The sequence below is a fragment of the Mesoplodon bidens genome (assembly GCF_964165515.1).
Source record: "Mesoplodon bidens genome assembly, chromosome: 2".
NCBI lineage: Eukaryota > Metazoa > Chordata > Mammalia > Artiodactyla > Ziphiidae > Mesoplodon > Mesoplodon bidens.
In genome coordinates, this window is record NC_138177.1 from 111,496,416 (window position 1) to 111,521,535 (window position 25,120).

Below are 25,120 nucleotides of genomic sequence, written 5' to 3' on the forward strand. Positions count from 1 at the left end.
ACTTTCAGCTTTTCACCATTAAGTATAACGTTTGTTGTAGGATTGTTTTAGTTACCCTGCATCCGATTAAGGAAGTTTCCTTCTTTTTGTAATTGCAAGGAATTTATTGTTTTATCATGAGTGGATGTTGAATTTTAGGGAATGTTTTTCTGCATTTTTTTGGTATCATAAATTCTCTCCTTTAATCAAACATTGATTTATTTTCTACTGTTAAATTTACCTTATATTTCCTGGATAAATCCAACATGATCTTCATGTGTTATCCATTTCTATGCATATATTTCTGGATTCCATCTGTTAATATTTTGTTGAGCACATGGCCTGACGATCTGTGCAGTGGCCCAGTGGGAGCACTTTTTGGTGAGGTGACCAAAAGCAACCTGATAATTAGGAGCAAAGTTTGAGCTCTACTTCTGTCTGGGATTAGGGGCTCTGAATAGATGTCAGTTGAGGACTGAGGGTGGATGTCTGAAGCTCTGTATTATTACAGGAAATGAAAATTTCATTATCAATAGCTTTTATACTCAGTACAAAATTTAGTACATATTCAGTCCAAAAATGGAAACAGATCTTATTGTTTAATTCAAAAGTTTTAATAGCAGTGAAATAAAAGCTTGATATGTATGCGTAAGTAAACCTTTTTCATGTTTAGTTTTGCTAGTTCACCTTACATAAAAAATGATGAGTAAAGAAAAGCCCCACAAAGCCCTCAAAACACCCCTACAGAAAGCTTTTCTATATCATTTCCATGTTTGACATTGTCTCTTTCACTTTGATTAGACCAAGATTGATGAGGACGTTCTTTTCCAGTTCCAAATAACTCTCATAGTCCATTTTCAATTCGGCTTCCAATTGTTCTTTTGACTTCTGATACGTTTTCTAGGGGGGAAAAAAGCAAGTCATTTGTATAAAACTCTGGCAGCTAGAGATACCAAAGGCTGGGAAGGGGCTTTTCTTGAAAGGCTGGCCTGGCTGCTGTTCTCTGGAAGGGCTGTGAGGGGCCGAGGGCAGGAGGGCATCTCTTACACAGTCAGGGAGAGAGGCTGCTGGCTCTGAAGGGGAGGGGCAGAGATGAGCGGAGCGGTGTGTGCAGACTCAAGGCATCTCCTGGCGGTGGGGCTGACCCAGTCTGATGGACTGGATGTGGGCTCTGGGGGGCAGGGGCAATCCAGGCTGGCCTACAAACTCCTGCCACTGATGGAGGGAGGAGCACATTGAGAGGGGAGAGAATAACAATGAAGGGCATTTATTCAGCTAATTTGCCCAACACCACTTGCTGAATAATCTGAGTCATCTGTTTTGTGCTTTGATCTGTCAGTGTTCGCCTGAGTACTGCTCTGGTTTAATTATTGTGACATTTTAATTTATTGTAATATCTGCTAGGGCAGTCATTACGATTTTTAAGATTTTGTTTTTTCTCATCTGTGTCTTCTTTCAGATGAACTTTAGGGTCACTTCATCTTGGTGTGTCATCCTATGTTGCTTTTGTTTTTTCTCCTCTTGTCCTGTCCCCATCCTAATGTCTTCCTGTGCCTTCTGATCCCTTGTCACAAAGCCCTGTCTTTGTGGATTCCATCAAAGGGACCAGAACTGTATTTTATTCTAGTTTCTTTAGAGAATAATTTGCAAGAGGTATTTTCCTCTTTTGAATATTCACAGTGACTGATGTTGTCTTCCCCTTCCTCTGCCATATTCCTTCCGTATGTTTGCTTTTCCCCCTCTCTTAATATCTCTGCTTTCTCAGATTCCTCATGTCTAATCATTATAACTGCTTCATAGCACTGTGGGGATTAAATGAATTATTAAATATGGCAGGTCCTCAGAATGGTGCATGCACCCAGTAAGCACTTGTTAGCTACAATAGCCAATTCACAAAAAGAGCATGACTGGATAAGGTGAGAGTACAAAAAATGTTATTCTTCTAACCTTTGTCCTTTACAACATATGTGACAGATTCCATAGCATTTCCTATCATTTTTAGGTATTAGAAATAGTGTCATTTTCAGGTATTTGAAGACCCAGGCCAGTCTAATATCCAAGTGAAGGCTGCCCCTTGTGGCCCCCACTGCAATGCCCCGCTGTGCACCTCCAGGCTCTTTCTGTAGATTGCCTCACCCCACTTAGAAAGTCCTTTGGGGCACCTGATTTGAGCCTAGTTACTTTCAAGTTTCCACCTGGCCCCAGGAAAACTCACTACCCTCACTCTGCCATCACTACAAGTTCATTGCCCCTGGTCCTCTCCCTACCCGTCTGTCAGAGGAGTTTAAGCCAATCTTTTGCCTGCAGACTTTCCAGCCATAGGAGTCAGGTCCCTGCCCCTGAGTTTCCTAAATTCTCCCTGGACATTCTGCTCTGGTCCCTCGGTAACTCCTAGCCCTTGGATTTCTGTGGCTGAGGAAGCCTCCTGCCAGGTGTACAAGGCCCATGGTCCATCCTGACCAGCAACCTATCTCTAGCAGTGCTTCTCTTGAAGGTCTCCTCCCAGAGTCTGGGTGGTGTTGCAGAAGTGGGAATGGGGAATACACAGTGCTCCAACACCTCTCTCTAAAAAAAAATCCCCTTTCTTCCCCATAATTCTTGCCTTCCTTGTGTAGCCTGGAGTGTGGGTCATTGACTGGGGGTTGCAGAATTCTTTTGAATTCTTCTGTCTTCTCTGTCCCATAGAGATGACATAATGAATCATATGGAAACTGCTACTTTTCTCAGTTTCGGGTCTCCAGCTGAAATTCCAGTTAGGAAAATTCCCATTTTGTGTGCTGTTAGAGCTGTACTTACTATTACTTTTCAATAAGTGAGCGGTATCCAGATTCAATGTTTGCAAAGAGATGGGTATATGATTTCCCTCAGATGTGTGGGTTGAAGTGCACAGCCTAATCCCTGCCAGTTGTGGGGCGCTCATGAAAACCAGCCTTGCTGGATGGATGTGTGATCGTCCCCTGCCCTCGGTAATAATACTAATAGTGGACACTTCCTATCTGCCAGTTACTGGCTAAGTGCTGTAAATATTTCAACTCATTTCATCCCCACTGCAATCCTCTGAGGTTGTTAGTTTGTTCCCATTTCCCCTATTATCAGCAGTTGCTTGTAAGGAGATACTTCTGACTAACATTAGTTATTTTTCCTTGGTGACCCTTTTCATTTTCTAAATGTAACAGAGGAGCCCTTTTAAATGTATTCACTTATCCACAGTCTAGTTCCAGAGAAAACTTGACAAGTGGTAGCTCTACTTTAAGGAGGGTACTATGTCAAATGGAAATGAAGTTACAAGAAGGTGGAAAAGTTTTGGAAACTCAAAAGCATCATACAATTCCAAGATATGATTATTATAATATTCAAGTTTTTTAAAAGTACTTCACATTGTAAATTATTTTTGGATTATCCACAATTCTATGTGGATAATTAGCTGTCACTATGTTATTTAAACACTCCTAGTAATCGATGATTGCTGGTGTAGGAAAGGGTGGCAGATTACCTCCCATGGCAGAATTTCACCCAGTGTTTGTGGTTGTGCAAAAGAACAGACCAAGACCAATTTTTTTTTTTGTAGCAAAAGAAAACAAAGAAAAGTTAATTAATTGGTGTTCTTTTATACCTTGTCACCACTGAACAATATTTTGAAATGATGCTCCCTCTGTTTTTGTTCCACTAATTCGTATATATCAATGTGATAATGTTAATCTATTTGCTAATGCAGTACATTAAAATATTTCCACATGCTTGTGCTTTTAATTGAGACCTAGGGTCTTACATGAGTAATTACATTGGAGGAGGCTATATATTTGGCTATAAGGAAACAACAGGCGGTGATGAAATTGTTGGTGACAAAAGGGCAAGGAAGGGAATGAGCAAGAGACAAGCAGAAATATGGACTGAGATGACCTCATGTGAGAAAGAAAGAAGAGCTGAATTCACAGAATATTTCAAGGCCCCAAATTCCAGTGGTCAAAGGAAGACCAACAGAGTGATGGAATTCACATCAAACAGGGAGGCTGAGGAAGAGGATGGGGGCTTCAGAGATTTAGGTTCCTTTTTGGTAGATTTTAAGATGGATGTGTCCTGTACCAAATCCTCCTCTATTGCAAATTTCACAGTTCTAGTTTATTACAGTAAAATTTATATCTATTTGTCTGTCTGTCTCTACACACTAGCTCCCACTTAATGACAATTTACTATTTGTCAAGTTACCTAACTGAAATCCTTACAGTAATCCTAAAAGATTGTTATTAGTATTCCTATTTTAAAAGCAAGAGAACCAAAGCTCAGCAAAGACACAAACCTTGCTGTAGATCTCATAGCTCGTAAGCAGTAGAGACGGGATGAGTGCCCACGCGTCAATTCATAGTCCTCTCTTTTTTGCACTTTTTTTTTTTTTTTTTTTTGCGTTACGCGGGCCTCTCACTGTTGTGGCCTCTCCCGTTGTGGAGCACAGGCTCCGGACACGCAGGCTCAGCGGCCATGGCTCACGGGCCCAGCCGCTCCGCGGCATGTGGGATCTTCCCGGACCGGGGCACGAACCCGTGTCCCCTGCATCAGCAGGCGGACTCTCAACCACTGTGCCACCAGGGAAGCCCTGCACTGTTTTAGTGCATTATTCACTAGATGTCAAAATTCTATGAAATGAAAGCCTTCTAATTTGAATCTCTGAATCTATAATTGGTATTTAGATACCACTGTATCTAAAGGCCTTTGAAATATAGAAAATTTCAGAAACTTAAATTGGGTAGAATCTCACTAGGTGTGTCCAACTGGTTGTTCTGACTCATAGTAAGCTAGAAAATCAGAGAAATGCCCCCTTGACTCCCATCAGAACAAGAGAAGAATGTAAAAAGGCATAATTTTTCTATTAAAATTGTAGAATAAGCCAAACAAATCTATTCTCAATGGCATTAGAGGAAAGCAATTTTTGTTTCTGAAATTTAACTTACAACTTTTTTCTTCTCCATTTCCAGCTCCATTTCTTTCTTTTCTTCTTCCCGAATTTTTTTGCGCTGTTCTACATATTCCAGATTCTTGACTTCTCTTTCAAAATAGTGGCTTATACTTGATACCTGTTAGAAGCACAGGCCCATGAGAGGGGGACCCACATGGAAGCCCCCATGTTCTTCCTGAGGCTCTGAAGAATTTCTGCTGCTTGTAAGTTATTAGCTAGATTACCTGTTTTGGGATAATGCCCACAGGCCCACTATCAGAGGAACTAGCTAATTTGGGGGCTACTGGGCTAAGGTTTAGGGGCCTGCGAATTGGGGGATGGCAGGAAAGGAGTGGGATTGGAAGGAGAGAGCTGCAAAAAATTGCAATTTTGTAGGAGAAATATTCAGGGATTGCTCCCACCCCCTTTCTTTCCTTCTCACTTTTAAGACTAAGGGAAGTTTCACATCATCAAACAAAATTGGAAAACCCAGATGAGGATGTCAATGGAAACCCTAAAGGGACTGGAAGCACAGCTGAGTTCCTGGTCCCCTGGAGAGTTTAGCATGTGGACGTAAGAATAGAAGCAGGGAAGTCAGCAGAGACCTTGGGCAAGGCCACCAAGGGAAGGAAAGTTTTTTGCCTACCAGTAACTAGGGTGATGCTGTTGGGACTTGTGACAGATTGCAATCTATATGTTTAATGTTGGTTATATACATATTTATGTATTTCTACATATTGATCTTCCTTTTATAACCTAATTGTTATCACTGCTTGAAACCCTTGGGTGGTGTGCATGGAGCGGCAGAATACTGCCACTTCAGACCTGCTGCCTGCAGCACACCAAATTGGGGAAAGATGGGTGGAGGCTGGCAATGGAGAGATGCATAAAAATGTCAGCTGGGTCCTCTGGGAAGGATATCACTGAAATAAGGGTCCCACGCTTAGGTTACAATGTGAAAATAACATCTTATGATTATGAATCCCCAAATCAATTCCTCTCTGAATCTGGGCTTCATTTACTTGGCCTTTCTTTTGCTGCATGCTTGTTTTTTTTCCCCTAGCTTTAAACCATGTATCTCATAAAACAGAAATACATCCCCTTTTTCTAAAATTTTTATTTTATATTGGAGCATAGTTGATTAACAATGTTGTGCTAGTTTCAGGGGTATAGCAAAGTGATTCAGTTATACATATACTTGTATCTATTTTTTTTCAAATTCTTTTCCCATTTAGGTTAACATCCTCTTATTTTTATTTATTTATTATTATTATTATTTTTTGCGGTACGCGGGCCTCTCACTGTTGTGGCCTCTCCTGTTGCGGAGCACAGGCTCCGGACTCACAGGCTCAGCAGCCATGGCTCACGCACCCTGCCATTCTGCGGTATGTGGGATCTTCCCAGACTGGGGCACGAACCCGTGTCCCCTGCATCGGCAGGCGGATTCTCAACCACTGAGCCACCAGGGAAGCCCAATATCCCCTTATATTTGACTGCATGATTCTTTTGTTCTCTTAAAGAGCAAAAATGCTGTCATTTCTGAACATGCTTCTAAAACATGCCTCAGCAGTATCTGATCATGTAAATCCTCAAAGCCAAAAGTTACTAACCTCATTGGTGGAAGGGCGACTTAGTGTCCAAGGAATTTCCAATATATGCAATGTTCCATAATAGTCAGCTATGGCTATAAATTGCTGCTTAGCTGAAAGATTAAAAAAATGTGGGAGAAAAACAACTCTGCAATCAGAAAGCCACTTTAGAGGTTAAACAGGTACTGTGTTTTTGTTTTGTGATTTCCCAAAGGACCTGTTGTGGTTACAATGATCTTGGCATCTTCATCAGACCTTCATGACTAGAGACCATATTAACACGTAAAAGCCATTTTTCCAGTTGGTGAAATGAAGGCTGAGACCCTGAGTCTTTGTCAGCCACCCTGCTCACCCCCAATCATGTTTTCTCAGCCTCTATATAAGGAGTGTGGCTCCTAGCTGAGATTGACCCTCTCTGACGGGATCCACTGGGCAGATTTGAAAAGAAAGCAGGGACAATACATGGAAGATTAAAAAAAAAAAAATCATGATGCCAATTTTCACCAAAGACATAGTAAGGGCTAAAGGATGCCATTATCCAGATGAATTTCAAAGACACAGCCAGAACCAGTTTTCTTATTATAAAGACAAATTCCTTCCTTTGATGATTTAAAATGGATATAAAACACAAATGTGTTTGAAAATTTTAATTTTCTCTCTCATCAACTTTATTCTTCTCATTTTCAGCAGGTCTGGTTCCAATTGCTAAATCCTAGACTGGTAATTCCTGGAGGTATACAAAAGCAATGTTTTGTAGCAAAGACGGGAAAACACAATTTGGTGACACATACGGCCAAGTAGTAGTAGTCAGACTCTGACACTCTTAGAGATTCTGAAGACTGTGTTTCTAAATGTAATGCTTCTTCTGAGAAAGAAATGAATAGAAAGACAATTTTATGCCTGCACATCTTTGGAAACAAAGGGGAACTTCTTTGAAGTGAAGCAAATATACACTGAATTTAGGTAGAAAGTATTACTTGGGTGAAAAAGAGAAATTGGGACAAAGGATATAAATTAGTTTTCCATCGACACATTCTTTTTTTTTTTTTTTTTTTCTTTTTAATTTTTTTAATTAGTTTCTGCTTTATAACAAAGTGAATCAGTCATACATATACATCTGTTCCCACATCCCTTCCCTCATGCATCTCCCTCCCTCCCACCCTCCCCATCCCACCCCTCCAGGCGGTCACAGAGCACCGAGCTGATCTCCCTGTGCTCTGTGGCTGCTTCCCACTATCTATCTACCTTACGTTTGGTAGTGTATATATGTCCATGCCTCTCTTTCGCTTTGTCACAGCTTACCCTTCCCCCTCCCCATATCCTCAAGTCCATTCTCAAGTAGGTCTGCATCGACACATTCTTAAGTTTCCGCTTGCTCTGTTATACGTTATCTTTTTCCTCTTAATGAGTTTAAAAGTTATAGTTTAAAGAGATATAGGACCCTGCAGAGTCATTTGATCTCAAGAAGGAAACTGCTTGATATTGTCCAGTGGAGGGCCATAAAGTGACAAAATATTGAAAATTTGTGACATAATGAAAAATTAAAGGTACAGAACTTATTCTATTTGGAAAAGAAGCAGCAAAAAGTAGCAAAGATTTAGGGTTCACCCTGTGATTTAGGGACCCGGAGAGGGTGAGAAGGATGCTTTTTATTGCGTGGTTTAAAATCAGCCTCTGCTTGACATACTAAAATGTGTCTCAGAAATAACTGTTGATGAAGAAAAGAGTGAGAGAAACTCAGGTTGTATCCAAAATTTGAAAAGGGAAAGGAAGGTGAATGATGGGAAGGAAAGAGAAAGGAAGGGAAGAGATGGAATGGGAAGAAAAATCTTTAGAAGAAACATCAGAGGTTTTCCAGTTGGAGGTCAAAATGTTCCTAAGCTAGCCCCAAAAGGCAAAATGACTTAGCTCATTCAATCAGAATTAACATACCAGAAAAGGTCCAGGGTTTGATGTACGTGATCATAGTTATACAGATGTTTTGTGACTGGGCTGGTTCGTGGGTTTTCTCCAGAAGGTCCCAGATATCGATGTATCCATCTTCTCGGCCAATGTAAAAGACTCCAGGCCTTGTCAGGGACCAGTGCCCTGAGGTGTACCTTGTTGGTGCACAGGATGACTGAAGGAGGGGTCCAGTCTAAAAATAAATTAAAAAAAAAAAATTAAAAGCTTTTGTTATTATCTGAGAGATATTCACAATGATTTTTTAAAAGTAAAACTCAGATGGCTATGATCATATAAAAGATCAAACCTTCCAATCGAGCTATTTATGGTTCTAATAATCCAACTGCTGCTAAATCCCATTACTATTTCTATGGAGAGTGATGGACACTGGATAAGTAAAGATTATAAGCAAATTTTGCCTATATCTTTATTTTCCTGTCAGGTGCCTGCTCACCATGGAAATAGCTCTGGTGGGCAGGAAAAGGGAATGAAAAGTCAATTCTATCTGTGAGTTGCATCCAATGGCTTATTAATATTATTTGGGAGAGATTCTGGACCACCAAAGCAACATAAGATCATCTTATCTTTTCTCTATTTTGGGGTAATTTGTCTTCTTTGGGAGGTTTTCATAGAGACTGAAGATCAGAATGTGCTCTCTTCCTACCGCTCTCTTCCTACCGTCATGCTCCACCTGGGCTCCTTCACCTACTTACATCTTCGGGACTAAACTAAGTCATGGAGCTGCCTTCCACCCTCCCATACATGCAGACAAAACGTTCCTACAGGGAACAAAGAGGGTCACCAATTCACGGACTCCTTAGAGGCAACAGGTCAAACCTGTTCTTGCTCAGCTCCTTCAGTTTTGGTGGATAACCAGGTTCCTGACCCCCGCATGGTCTTTGGACAATCTTGCCTAAATTTCTTTTGTCTTTCTCTTTAACTGCAAAACTAATGCTTGCTTGTTGTAAAAAAAAAAAAAAATAAGCATACAAAAGTACATTGTTATAAAGTAGAAGTCCTTTTGTGGATGGACACTTAAGGAGTTTTCAACTTTTTTCAATGACAAACTTGTACATATATTCACACACATTATTTTTTTGAGTATTTCTGTAAGTTAGAGTCCCAGAAATAAAAGGAAAAAAAAGTGTCAGGTCGAAGAATACATATATTACAGCTCTGAAATATATATATACAGACACACACACACACACACACACACACACACACACATATATATATATATATATATATATATACACATACTTTTTTACAGATTTTGATAATTTTCTTAAGTAGCTCATGAGAGGGATATATCATACTGATTTTCCCATGCCCTTGTTTCACTAGATTTTACCAGTCTTTCTAGTTTTTGGCAGTTTAGCTTCTGTCTGCCTGGACCCAGGCCCTGCCCTAATCCGGACCACTGGATTCTTGGCACTGCCTCACCTTGACCCATGCACGTCTCTGCCTGCCTGGTGACGGACCCCTTAGCTTTCCTAGTCCCACTTTCTGAACCTGCTGACAAATTGCCCGGTGCAAGAGCAGTGACAGACCCATTGCTTCTCCTTGGACTTTGTGCCATAATCAGCATCCCATCTTGTATTTTAAGCAGAGGGAAAAACATAAATCAAGGGAACTGCCCATGATATACACAGTATTTCGAAGAAAAGACTGTTTGGTTTCAGAGAACAAAAGACTTGTTAATGTTTCCTTCCCTCAGGAAAGAAAAGCAAATGGTTGTGTTTTCCAAAGGCTTGTAGTGGTTCTGCTGACAGGCTGGGTCCCAGGCCATCTGTTCCAATTTCTCTAAAAAGTGTCCCAAAGGCATTGTTATGTCAGAATAGTCTGTTGTTCCTATTGTTTTTCTCAATAACAAAGGACCACACACCCATTCCTCCATTTTGCAGGCAACTTACCATAATACCTTCTTTCCAGATGGCCATGTTCCAACCCCCAACAGTGAGGATAATGTCCTTGTAAAAAGGTGATCTCTGAATGGTATGGACACCTCCATCATGGACTGTGTAGAGGCTCACGGGCTTCTTTGCTGTTGGAGTGGAAAAGGCCATTTCACATTTTATAACACTGTTTACATTCCTGCAGTGAAGAAGGGGCAGACCTCTCTGATGGACAGATAGGTCCCAATTAATGAGGTCCAAGAGTGGAGAACCAGAGGTCAGTTGGGGTGAATGAATCTGTCAAGGGACAGCTCCTCCTCTTTTTTAAGGCAAGTCCAGGGAAATTCCCATCAAGGCTACTTTTCAGGCTCAAAGGAACACTTCCTGTTCTTATTCATTCACTCATTGATTAGTCTATCAGTTAGTCAATAGTATATATTGTTAGTCAATAAATAATTGTGGATTGTTTGTATGTACCAGGTACTGTAGATGGATGGGTAAACAATGGTTAATAAACAAACATGATCTGTCCTCTTGGACCTTACAGTCCAGTGGAGATAACTCAACAAACAAATCCCAAGGTATATAATAAAAAAAATGTGAAAAGTATTATGAAGTAAAAAATATCACAAGAAAGAATAACAAGGGACATTCGTAATTTAGGCTGAATGGTCAGAACAGGTTTCTCTGAAGATGAGTCGTTTAGGCTTGAGTTCGGCACGGGAAGATTTTGGTGTGGAGTAGCATTCCAGGCAGAGGAAAAATACACACCAAAGTCCTGAGAAGTGTTTAGTGTATTTATTATTTTGAGGAAGACAGTAGGACTGGAGTCTGATAATCCCAGGGTGAGACACAGGAAATGAATGGAGACCAGGAGAGTCCAGACCTTGCAAAGCCTTCTTAGGAAAAACATTTAGATTACATTCTAAGTGTAATGTTTTTTAATGAGCCCTTTAGGCCTAGAAGACTATCTGATTGACACATGAAAGGATTCTCTGGTTGCTGTGGCGAGAATGGATCAGAAGCAGGTAAAAGCAAAGAGGGGACACCATGGGAGGTTGTTGCTGTAGTTCTAGTAAGAGAGGATGGTGACTTGGATGAAGGTGCAATGGAGGAGTGGATAATCAAGAAACATTTGCAAGCTAGAGTTGACAGGAGGGGTGAGAGAGATGAGTGCTGAGAATGGCAGCCAGGTTTCTGGTAAGAGCAACAGGCTCTCTGTACTTCCCATTTATTGCAACTGGGAAGACTAGAGGACAAGCAGATTTGGATATTAAGATGAAGGCTTCCCCGCTGTCTCTGCCCCAGGCACCAGGGTCCTTCTGCTCCCCTGGTCTGCCTACTTCGCCATGGCTTGGGTTTCCTCTCCCCAGTCCTGGCTTTGGAGCTGGCTGCTCCTCATTCCTTGCTGCCCATACCCACAAGCCCCAGGGATGGCCATAAAAATATGTGCTTGTCCAGGCCAAACCACAATGTGTGGCTATTTTATACTAAAACCACGAATTTACTCTGAAACTTATCATATTAACAGCTATGTGAAGGTTGATTTTTTTTCTCAGAACAACAATGTAACATTAAGCAGAAAAAAAAGCTACCATAATCTTGTAAAAAGCTGATACAGTGTCAAAGAGATACTTGTCCACCCCTGTTCATAGCAGCATTATTTGCAATACCCAAAAGACAGAAGTAACCAAAGTGTCCATCAATGGATGAATGGATAAACAAAATGTGGTATATCCATACAATGGAATATTATTCATCCTTCAAAAGGAAGGGAGTTCTGACATACGCTACAACAGGAATGAAAATTGAGTTTATTATTTTAAGGGAAATAAGTCAGTCACAAAAAGGCAAATGCTGGGACTTCCCCGGCAGTCCAGTGGTTAAGACTCTACCTTCCAATGCAGGAGGCAGGGGTTTGATCTCTTGTTGGGGAACTAAGATACCACATGCCATGTGGTGTGGCCAAAAACTTAAGAAAAAAGGCAAATACTGTATGACTCCACTTATATGAGGTACTTACAACAGGTACATTCATAGAGATAGAAAGTAGAATGGTGGTGGCCAGGAGCTGAGGGGAAAGAGTAGTGGGGAGCTAGTGTTTAACAGGTACAGAGTCTCAGTTTCACAAGATGAAAAGAGTTCTGGAGATTGGTTGCACAACAATGTGAATGTACTTAATTCCCCTGAACTGTACTTAAAAAATGGTTAAGATGTCAAATTTCTTGTTTATGTATATTTTTATCTCAATGTAAAAATTATTTGAAAAAAGTGTATATAATAAAAATAAATAAATTTAAACATAGTTCTTCTAGGTTAAAAAAGACCACTCTTCCTCTAACCAAAGCTCCATCCTGAAGACAGCACAGAAGACTTTTTTTTTTTTTTTGCGGTACGCAGGCCTCTCACTGTTGTGGCCTCTCCCGTTGCGGAGCACAGGCTCCGGACACGCAGGCTCAGCGGCCATGGCTCACGGGTCCAGCCGCTCCGAGGCATGTGGGATCTTCCCAGACCGGGGCACGAACCCGTGTCCCCTGCATCGGCAGGCGGACTCTCAACCACTGCGCCACCAGGGAAGCCCCAGGAGCCTTATTTCTAAGGGCACCTTGAAGTGATCTGGAAGATTTCTGGGAAGGCAGGAGACCCCTGGAAGCCAGCAGCTTTCTTCTTGCTGCTGCTTGTGTCCCTCAGATCCTGGTTTTGTCCTTGGTGAGCCGGGCTTTCCTATACCACCTCACTCTGGTGAGCAGGGCTATCCAGGAGTCTAGAGGCCCTCTGCAAAATGTAATGACCACCAGTGATAGGAATATAGATAACCATCAAGATTTGTACTTTTAACATGTTAGAGGTTCTCAGCCCATATAACTTTTTCTTCCTTTTGTCCTTTGGAAGACCTTAGAGCCATTCAGCAGTAAATGGAGCTGTCCTTAAGTTATTAAATGAAATGCCAGAGCCCCCAGCCAGGTTATTATAAGAAACTTACAATAAACAAAACAGTAGTTTTCCAGAGTCATTATCTAATGAAGGATTTAGTATACTGATGTGGTTAAGAGCACCGACCGCCTGGGTTCAAATCCACAGTGTTGCTGTGAGGATTAATCCATGGAGAGAATTGAGCGCCTAACACATGACGTGTGCCAATTTGTGAGCTGAGTACATGAGATGATTATGCTAACTGTCATCATCATCAAATACATCAGCCTGTATTTCTTGGCTTGTCACTTAGATCATCTGTTGGATTTGGACTTCTTCATCACACACAGCTCAGTCAGGGTAATTTGTCTTTCAGAAGCTTCTTCTTAGAAAAGGAAATTCTCCTTCCTGCCTTGTTGTATATTTGAGATAAGAACATGGGGCTCCCAGCAGATCAAGAGAAAATGGCTCCCAGTATTTGCCTCATCTTTACCCAGGAAACCTCCATGGTGTTTATGAAAGACATCAGGCTGGTAGCTTCCAAGGAAAACACTGCCAGTTCACAGAATGTTAAGTAGGGCATGCAATTTACAGTGCAGCATGTCTACACATTGACTTTCCCTGAACTTCAACCATTATCCAATGGGAGTAACAGTGTCATTTGGCTTTCCATGTTGCAAAATACTTGACTGGTAATTTTAAAGTATTAAAGTATTAAGATGACTTAAAAATAGCCTTTAAGTAGGTGGTTAGAGCTATTTCTCATTTTTTTGGAATTAATTAAATGTCAAGAAATTAACAGCAACTTCTGTTTTTCTTTCCCACTCACATCCCACTGGTCACAAAGTCCTGGCATGATGACTCGTATGTCTCTCTCTCCCTCTTGTATTTCCTCTGCTGGACATCCTTGTCACCCTGCCTGTACATCAGTCCTCTCCATCTCTCATCTAGGCTATTGCAACTGGCTATCCTACTTTCCAACAATTAATTAACCCCTGTTCTCCTGACAGAGTGATTTTCTGATTATACTGGTGGTACTAGAATAAGGTCCACAGGTTAGTAAAGCACTCAAGGCTCTTTGCCAGCTGGACTCAAATGTCCTTCCTGGCACCTCTCCTGCTGCTGTTGCCCTGTCTATTACCATGCTTTGGCCAGAAGATCTCCCTGCTTACTAATTGTGCACTGCTCTTCTGAGCTTCCATGTTTTTGCACTTGTTCGTCTTTCTACCTGGAATGCCTTTCTCCAGCTGGAAACTTGCAAACCACACTTCAAGATCCAGCTCAGCCATATCTCTCTTCAGTGGGGCCTTTTCTTTCTTTTCTTTTTTTAAAAAAATTATTTATTTATTTACTTTTGGCTGCGTTGGGTCTTCGTTTCTGTGCGAGGGCTTTCTCTAGTTGTGGCAAGCAGGGGCTACTCTTCATCGCGGTGCATGGGCCTCTCACTGTCGTGGCCTCTCTTGTTGCAGAGCACAGGCTTCAGACGCGCAGGCTCAGTAATTGTGGCTCACGGGCCCAGTTGCTCTGCGGCATGTGGGATCTTCCCAGACCAGGGCTCGAACCCGTGTCCCCTGCATTGGCAAGCAGATTCTCAACCACTGCATCACCAGGGAAGCCCAGTGGGGCCTTTTCTTAACAGCCCAAAAGAGTTGGTCCCTTCCTGGTTTCCATGTCATTTTGTGTTTGTCTTTTTTTTCCAACCATAGCACTAATGACAGCGCAATGTCATCATTTGTTTATGTGGTTGGCTTTTCCAATAGATAATGGAACCCCTTTGGGGGAGATAATATCTTATTCATCTTGTATTCCCAGTGCCTGGCACATAGTTGATTCTCAATAATGATTTGATGAATGAATGAAAGAAAGAAAAAACAAACATCAATGAGGTACAAATGTAAAGTTCTTGGTTTTAAAGTTTATTGTCATTGGTACTATAGATGGAATAAAATCTATTTAAAATAAATAACTCAACCTGTTTGTCACGGGCTGCCTCAAAAGCAGTTTAGGAAGCTGGCACCAGGGTAAGGCTCTAAGAAAATCTGAGACCAGGAGGAACCAGTGTCCATCTGTGCATAACCAAGTCATGGCATCACGAGCTGAGTCATGGTCTCAGTTTGTGTCCCAGGGGTGTAGTGGAGGCTGCTGTCATGTATTATAGTGCCTGGCATGCAGCACATGCACAATTAACATTCTTGAATAACTGAATAAATAGAAACATGAATAAGTATAAAAGTAGTTGAATGTAATTCATTACATCCAATATATAATTTTGAGTTCAACTTTAAATTATGGAATTGGAAATGACTGGAAAATGGAAAATCGGTCTCAGTTCTACATGCACTTGATCCTCTTTTTGGGTCACATCTAATCTTCTCTCAATGCCTCATTCTGATTAACAACATACATTTGGGTCTCTAGGCTGGAGACCTATGTAAGAAAAGTAGGAGTGCTTCTGTTTCCAGATGAAAATGGCCACCCTGGAGGCAATGTTGACAAAACAAGCCTTCCAAGGTCTAAGGCAGACTCTAGCCTGCAGAACCAGCCTCAGTAGATAGAAGTGACGAAGATGAAGTTTAAGGCAGAGATCTGAGCCCCAACAGCTGTCCACTGCAAGCGGTGGTTCTGACCTCCGGACTTCTGTCAGTCATTCACACGTCCACTTGTCTCAGCCACCCACAGGATTGACCAGATCTCCTTCTGCAAACCTAGCTTAGCTGCTCCGCCTCACTGCTCCATGGTGTTCTAGAGGTCCCAGGAGCTGCCACTTCCTTATATCATGGTTAGTCTGCACTTTGAAAAGTGGTTCAAATATATATATATATTTTTAGAAAATTGTATTCCTTCTTTTTTTTTTAACATCTTTATTGGAGTATAATTGCTTTACATGGTTGTGTTAGTTGCTGCTGTATAACAAGGTGAATCAGGTATACGTATAGATATATTCACATATCCCCTCCCTCTTGCGTCTGCCTCCCACCCTCCCTATCCCACCTCTAGGTGGTCACAAAGCACCGAGCTGATCTCCCTGTGCTATGAGGCTGCTTCCCACTAGCTATCTATTTTACATTTGGTAGTGTATATATGTCCATGCCACTCTCTCACTTCGTCCCAGCTTACCCTTCCCCCTCCCCATGTCCTCAAGTCCATTCTCTAGTCTGCATCTTTATTCCTGTCCTGCCCCTAGGTTCTTCAGAACCTATTTTTTTTTAGATTCCATATATATGTGTTAGCATGTGGTATTTGTTTTCCTCTTTCTGACTTACTTCACTCTGTATGACAGACTCTAGGTCCATCCACCTCACTACAAATAACTCAATTTTGTTTCTTTTTATGGCTGAGTAATATTCCATTGTATATATGTGCCACATCTTCTTTATCCATTCATCTGTTGATGGACACTTAGGTTGCTTCCATGTCCTGGCTATTGCAAATAGAGCTTCAGTGAATATTGCGGTACATGACTCCTTTTGAATTATGGTTTTCTCAGGGTATATGCCCAGTAGTGGGATTGCTGGGTCGTATGGTAGTTCTATTTGTAGTTTTAGAAGGAACCTCCATACTGTTCTCCATAGTGGCTGTATTAATTTACATTCCCACCAACAGTGCAAGAGGGTTCCCTTTTCTCCACACCCTCTCCAGCATTTATTGTTTGTAGATTTTTTGACGATGGCCATTCTGATTGGTGTGAGGTGATACCTCATTGTAGTTTTGACCTGCATTTCTCTAATGATTAGTGATGTTGAACATCCTTTCATGTGTTTGTTGGCCACCTGTATATCTTCTTTGGAGAAATGTCTATTTAGGTTTTCTGCACAGTTTTGGATAGGGTTGTTTGTTTTTTTTGATATTGAGCTGCATGAGCTGCTTGTATATTTTGGAGATTAGTCCTTTGTCAGTTGCTTCGTTTGCAAATATTTTCTCCCATTCTGAGGGTTGTCTTTTGGTCTTGTTTATGGTTTCCTTTGCTGTGCAAAAGCTTTGAAGTTTCATTAGGTCCCATTTGTTTATTTTTGTTTTTATTTCCATTTCTCTAGGAGGTGGGTCAAAAAGGATTTTGCTGTGATTTATGTCATAGAGTGTTCTGCCTATGTTTTCTTCTAAGAGTTTTATAGTGTTTGGCCTTACATTTAGGTGTTTAATCCATTCTGAGTTTATTTTTGTATATGGTGTTAGGGACTGTTCTAATTTCATTCTTTTACATGTAGCTGTCCAGTTTTTTCATGCCATGATAAAATCCAAAGCTTTAAAGTAAGTTGTTGTAACTGTAGTGCACCCCAATGCTCTGAGCTTTGATAGAGAACTTTGCTTATTGGGGAGCCTTATCTATTAACACTGATCCTTGCTCACACCTGGGTGTGTCCCTCACACCTCTGTTCATCTGCCCAGAATCTGGGCCCTGGAAGGAGGGGAACATGTGAGCACGACCAGTCCCAGCCCCAAAAGAGGGCCCTAGAGTTAACTTCTCCCATACAGGGCTGAGGTCTTCAAGATCATGGTAAATTTAGCTTATAATTTCATGCTGACTCAGAATTTCCACATAGCTGAGCTACTGGGTTGTTGAATTATTGAAAGAACACTGTTATTTTAAAATTGAATTGTCCAAGTGTCTCCGTAATTTAAGTATCAATACATCAGTGCTCCTCAAATTTCGGTGTGAAAACAAATCACCTGGAGAATTTTATTAAAATCTGTATTCAGATTCAGCAGGCCTGGGGTAGGATCCAAGATTTTGTTTTTCTTACAAGCTCCCAGGTGACAACTGTGCTGCTTGTCCAAAGCCCTCACTTTGAGTAACAAGTGTAGAGTCAGAACCTCAGGCGCCCTCTCTCCCATTAGCAAGGACAGGGCTACCCATACTTCGTAAAAAAGAAATAAATTATTAAGAACAGAGCAGTCATCAAAACTTACTCATAAATCGGCCAGTTTCAGGGTCTCTTTCCATTTTCCAATCTGTGTATATCACTTCACCTTCCTAAAAATATTACAGATTCCTGATGAGACAACTTAAAAGACAAAAGTCCTCTTATTCATGCGCTAAGACTGACCACGACCCAAACAAATGCAAAGTAACAGGTCAATTTAATCAAATGATAATTTGGTGCAATGTGGAGAGGGAAGGCTCAAAATGATTACGTGATTTTATATTAAACAAAAAAATGAATTTGTTGAGTTTTTATCTACACACATTGATGGGGAGAACACAGGCAATTATGAAACTATTCTAGGTACACAAGTTCCAACTGCTGGGTTCCCAAAGTCGTTGTTAACAAAAAATTGTCCCAATAGACTAAAAGCTCCAGAAGGGGAGGGATCTAGTCCGTCTTATCCAGTGATTTGTTCTCAGCATGTTACAAAGTCAGTATTTAATAAATATTCATGGAATAAGAGAGAAAGAGGGAATATGTATGGTACTCATCATCTTTGAAAGTTGAGAAGAGGAAACATAGAGTTCTAGCCAAACGACATAACAAGTAATATGTATTCCAGTTCTATTTATGGCCGTTTTAAGGAGAAGAGAAAGAAGAGGGACTTGGTGTAAATAAGAGGCAGAAATTGCCACACAAAGGGGAAAGACAGACAGAACCAGTGAATGAAGAGGTGGGAGAGGTTCAGAGAAAAAATTTATTCCCAGGCCACCATCTTATAAATGTAAAACCCAGATGCAATCTCCTAATCCCAATGTTTTTTTAACTAAATAATAAGAGGAAAACACAAAGAAGGGTATATATTAAGATGAGTTAAGAGGACTCAGAGGGAGGGATGGATTGGGACGCATAGGTGAGAGAGAGGAGATGAGAAACCATTTGATTTATGCAAAGTGAAGGACAATCTCATGGGACCAGGGCCACTCATTCATTCACTCATCTGTGCTTTCATTCATCCATGTCAACTCATTTAACAAACAAGGACTGTGTGTGGCACTGGAAGTTCAGAGTCTGAGGACAAGCCCTCCCTCCCCTCTTGGTACACAATCTAAGGGAGCAGACAGCCTGGGATGCATCTACTGTACACCTCTAGCCCATCGCCTGTGGCACATCACCCTTGGAGTTACCATTTCCTGAGCACTCAGTGCTGCTGGAGTTGTTAGGAGCTTTACATACATGACCCCAGCCCTCACCAAAGTCCTGTAAGAGAGTTAATATCTCCTGGCTCTCACAGCTCGTACGTGGAACTCTGAAACTGAACCAAGTCACGGTAATAATTTGCACCAGGTTAATAAATATGTGTTGAGTGGTGATTACATCACCAGCCACTTGGCTAGAAACCTTCATATCCCTCTCCATCTGGTTACCTAGTTCTGACAATTCCACTGCCCCCAAGCCTGTGTGACATTCTCGGCCCCACTGCTCAGGCCCTCTTCACCACTGGGTGGGCCCACCTGAGCTCACTGTCTACCAGGTCTCTCTGCCTCCAGGGCTCCACGTCCTCCAGCTTCAGCCCTGAGCCAGTCAACCTAGATACCACAGAGGCATCCCTTAAACTCTCTATCCAAAGTACAAGGATCAGTCAGCCATGTCAGGGGTTGGTAGTAGAGTGTCCCACTGGATGGTCAGCCCCGTGACGGCAGGGAATTTTGGATGTCTGTTCTCTGCTATATTCCCTGGGCCAAGAATAGTGCTTGGTATATATTAAATGTTCAGTAAATATCTGCTGAATAAAGAATGACATTCACTCCAAGGAATGCAAGGACTTGAAAGGCAGGAAAGAGTTTGGTAAGAAGAATGAGAGAAGAAATCAGAGCAGACAGAGAGAGTGAGTAGACTGGTGCAGATGGGAGTGGAGAGAGAGAAAGGGGGCAAATGATGCAGAATCTTACATCATTTGGTGTAAAGAGTTTGGATTTTTCATGTGTCACTAAGTAGTCACTAAAGAGGAGTTTAAGCAGAGGGTGTCATGCTTTAATTTCTGCTTTAAGATTTTGTGGTCATTTCTCTTTCTAAAGCTATCATCCTTGGCTTACAAAACTTTGGTGTGCACAGAGACAAATATTATATGAATCCACTTACATGAGGTGCCTAGAACAGTGAAATTCATTGAGACAGAAAGTAGAATGGTGGTGCCAGGAGTGGGAGGCAGTAGGGAATGGGGAGTTACTGCTTTAATTGCTACAGAAGTTTAATTTGGGAAAATGAAATAGTTCTCAAGATGGATGGTGGTGATAGCTACTCAACGATATGAATGTACTTAATACTACTGAACTGTACACTTAAAAATGGTTAAAGGGGACCTTCAAGATGGCGGAGGAGTAAAACGTGGAGATCACCTTCCTCCCCACAAATACATCAAAAATACTTCTACATGGGGAACAACTCCTACAGAACACCTACTGAACGCTGGCAGAAGATCTCAGACTACCCAAAAGGGTCTTGGTGCTCCAGCCGGGTGTCAAGCCGGAGCCTCTGAGGTGGGAGAGCTGAGTTCAGGACACTGGATCACCAGAGACCTCCTGGACCCACATAATATCAAATGGTGAAAGCTCCCCCAGAGATCTCCATCTTAATGTGAAGATCCAGCTCCACTAAATGACCAGCAAGCTACAGTGCTGGAAATCCTATGCCAAACAACTAGCAAGACAGGAACACAACCCCACCCATTAGCAGAGAGGCTGCCTAAAATCATAATAAGTTCACAGACACCCCAAAACACACCACCAGATGTAGTACTGCCCACCAGAAAGACAAGATCCAGCCTCACCCCCAAGAACACAGGCACCAGTACACTCCACCAGAAAGCTTACAAAACCCACTGAAGAAACCTTACCCACTGGTGTCAGACACAAAAAACAACGGGAAATACATACCTGCAGCCTGTGAAAAGGAGACCCCAAACACAGTCAGCTAAGCAAAATGAGAAGACAGAAAAATACACAGCAGATGAAGGGGCAAGGTAAAAACCCACCAGACCAAACAAATGAAGAGGAAATAGGCAGTCTACCTGAAAAAGAATTCAGAAATGATAGTAAAGATTATCTAAAATCTTGGAAATAGAATGGAGAAAATACAAGAAATGTTTAACAAGGACCTAGAAGAACTAAAGAGCAAACAGATAATGATGAACAACACAATAAATGAAATTAAAAATTCTCTAGAAGGTATCAATAGCAGAATAACTGAGGCAGAAGAATGGATACATGACCTGGAAGATAAAATAGTGGAAATAACTACTGCACAGCAGAAAAAAGAAAAAAGCATGAAAAGAATTGAGGACAGTCCCAGCGATCACTAGGACAACATTAAATGCACCAACATTCGAATTATAGGGGTCCCAGAAGAAGAAGAGAAAAAAAAAAAAAGGCACAGAAAATATTTGAAGAGATTATAGTTGAAAACGTCCCTAATATGAGAAAGGAAAAAGTCAATCAAGTCCAGGAAGTGCAGAGAGTGCCATACGTGATAACTCCAAGGAGAAACATGCCAACACACATCTTAATCAAACTATCAAAAATTAAATACAAAGAAAAATATTAAAAGCAGCAAGGGAAAAGAAACAAATAACAGGCAAGGGAATCCCCATAAGGTTAACAGCTGATCTTTCAGCAGAAACTCTGCAAGACAGAAGGGAGTGGCAGGACATGTTTAAAGTGATGAAAGGGAAAAACGTATAATAAAGATTACTCTACCCAGCAAGGATCTCATTCAGATTCAACAGAGAAATGAAAAATTTACAAACAAGCAAAAGCTAAGAGAATTCAGCACCACCAAACCAGCTTTACAACAAATGCTAAAGGAACTTCTCTAGGCAGGAAACACAAGAGAAGGAAAAGACCTACAAAAAAAAACCCCAAGCAATTAAGAAAATGGTAATAGGAACACACATATTGATAACTACTTTAAATGTAAATGGATTAAATGCTCCAACCAAAAGATACAGACTGGCTGAATGGATACAAAAATAAGACACATATATATGCTGTATACAAGAGACCCACTTCAAATCTAGGGACACATACAGACTGAAAGTAAAGGGATGGAAAAAGATATTCCATGCAAATGGAAATCAAAAGAAAGCTGGAGTAGCAATTCTCATATCAGACAAAATAGACTTTAAAATAAAGACTATTAGAAGAGACAAAGAAGGACACTACATAATGATCAAGGGATCAATCCAAGAAGAAGATATAACAATTGTAAATATTTATGCACCCAACATAGGAGCACCTCAATACATAAGACAAATGCTAACAGCAATAAAAGGGGAAATCGACAGTAACACAATCATAGTAGGGGACTTTAACACCCCGCTTTCACCAAGGGACAGATCAACCAAAATGAAAATAAATAAGGAAACTCAAGCTTTAAATGATATATCAAACAGGAGGGACTTAATTGATATTTATAGGATATTCCATCCAAAAACAACAGAATACACTTTCTTCTCAAGTGCTCATGGAACATTCTCCAGGATAGATCATATCTTGGGTCACAAAACAAGCCTTGGTAAATTTAAGAAAATTGAAATTGTATCAAGTATCTTTTCCAACCACAACACTATGAGACTAGATATCAATTACAGGAAAAAATTTGTAAAGACTACAAAAACATGGTGGCTATAGAATACACTATGAAATAACCAAGAGATCACCGAAGACATCAAACAGGAAATCAAAATGTACCTAGAAACAAATGACAATGAAAACATGATGACCCAAAACCTATGGGATGCAGCAAAAGCAGTTCTAAGAGGGAAGTTTATAGCAATACACTACTACCTCAAGAAACAAGAAACATCTCAAATAAACAACCCAAACTTATACCTAAAGCAACCAGAGAAAGAAGAAAAAAAAACACGCCAAAGTTAGCAGAAGGAAAGAACTCATAAAGATCAGGTCAGAAATAAATGAAAAAGAAATGAATGAAACGATAGCAAAGATCAATAAAACTAAAAGCTGGTTCTTTGAGAAGATAAACAAAATTGATAAAACATTAGCTAGACTCATCAAGAAAAAAGGGAGAAGACTCAAATCAATAGAATTAGAAACGAAAAAGGAGAAGAATAAACTGACACTGCAGAAATACAAAGGATCATGAGAGATTACTACAAGCAACTATATGCCAATAAAATGGACGACCTGGAAGAAACGGACAAATTCTTAGAAAAGCAAACCTTCCGAGCCTGAACCAGGAAGAAATAGAAAATATAAAGAGACCAATCACAAGCACTGAAATTGAAACTGTAATTTAAAATCTTCCAACAAACAAAAGCCCAGGACCAGATGGCTTCACAGGAGAATTTTATCAAACATTTAGAGAAGAGCTAACACCTATCCTTCTCAAACTCTTCCAAAATATAGCAGAGGGAGGAACACTCTTAAACTCATTCCTTGAGGCCACAATCACCCTGATACCAAAACCAGACAAAGATGTCACCAAAAAAGAAAACTACAGGCCAATATCACTGATGAACATAGATGCAAAAATCCTCAACAAAATACTAGCAAACAGAATCCAACAGCACATTAAAAGGATCATACACCATGATCAAGTGGGGTTTATCCCAGGAACACAAGAATTCTTCATTATATGCAAATCAATCAATGTGATAACCCATATTAACAAATGGAAGGAGAAAAACCATATGATCATCTCAATAGATGCAGGAAAAGCTTTCAATAGAATTCAACACCCATTTATGATAAAGACCCTCCAGAAAGTAGGCATAGAGGGAACCTACCTCAACATAATAAAGGCCATATATGACAAACCCACTGCCAACATCGTTCTCAATGGTGAAAAGCTGAAATCATTTCCACTAAGATCAGGAGTAAGACAAGGTTGCCCACTCTCACCACTATTATTCAACATAGTTTTGGAAATTTTAGTCTCAGCAATCAGAGAAGAAAAAGAAATAAAAGGAATCCAAATAGGAAAAGGAGAAGTAAAACTGTCACTGTTTGCAGATGACATCATACTATACATAGAGAATCCTAAAGATGCTACCAGAAAACTACTAGACCTAATCAATGAATTTGGTAAAGTAGCAGGATACAAAATTAATGCACAGAAATCTCTGGCATTCTTATACACTAATGATGAAAAATCTGAAAGAGAAATTAAGGAAACACTCCCATTAACCACTGCAACAAAATGAATAAATACTAGGAATAAACCTACCTATGGAGACAAAAGACCTGAATGCAGAAAACTATAAGACACTGATGAAAGAAATTAAAGGTGATACAAACAGATGGAGAGATATAGCACGTTCTTGGATTTGAAGAATCAACATTGTGAAAATGACTATACTACCCAATGCAATCTACACATTCAGTGCAATCCCTATCAAACTACCAATGGCATTTTTCACAGAACTAGAACAAAAATTTTCACAATTTGTGTAGAAACACAAAAGACCCTGAATAGCCAAAGCAATCTTGAGAAAGAAAAACTGAGCTGGAGGAATCAGGCTCCCTGACTTCAGACTACACTACAGAGCTATAGTAATCAGGACAGTATGGTACTCACACAAAAACAGATATATAGGTCAATGGAACCGGATAGAAAACCCAGAGATAAAACCACGCACATATGGTCACGTTATCTTTGATAAAGGAGGCAGGAGTATACAATGGAGAAAAGCCAGCCTCTTCAATAAGTGGTGCTGGGAAAACTGGACAGCTACATGTAAAAGAATGAAATTAGAACACTCCTTAACACCATACACAAAAATAAACTCAAAATGGATTAAAGAACTAAATGTAAGGCCAGACACTATGAAACTCTTAGAGGAAAACCTAGGCAGAACACTCTATGACATAAATCACAGCAAGATCCTTTTTGACCCACATCCTAGAGAAATGGAAATAAAAACAAAAATAAACAAATGGGACCTAATGAAACTTAAAAGCTTTTGCACAGCAAAGGAAACCA

The 25,120-nt window shown here is 40.6% G+C and overlaps 1 protein-coding gene across 1 annotated transcript in view; it reads right to left on the minus strand.

The window, feature by feature from the left end:
- Positions 1–591: 591 nt before the first annotated feature.
- The window catches only part of DNAI3 (dynein axonemal intermediate chain 3), a gene marked incomplete at its 5' end in the record, with an annotated part of 84,611 nt that continues 60,082 nt past the window's right edge, over positions 592–25,120 (minus strand). Inside the window, 6 exons of the mRNA XM_081258915.1 lie at positions 592–879; positions 4,926–5,048; positions 6,520–6,611; positions 8,431–8,635; positions 10,359–10,489; positions 18,162–18,225. Of these exons, the coding sequence (XP_081115041.1) occupies positions 736–879; positions 4,926–5,048; positions 6,520–6,611; positions 8,431–8,635; positions 10,359–10,489; positions 18,162–18,225 (759 nt within the window). The 3' untranslated portion in view covers positions 592–735. The remainder of the gene's footprint in view (positions 880–4,925; positions 5,049–6,519; positions 6,612–8,430; positions 8,636–10,358; positions 10,490–18,161; positions 18,226–25,120) is intronic.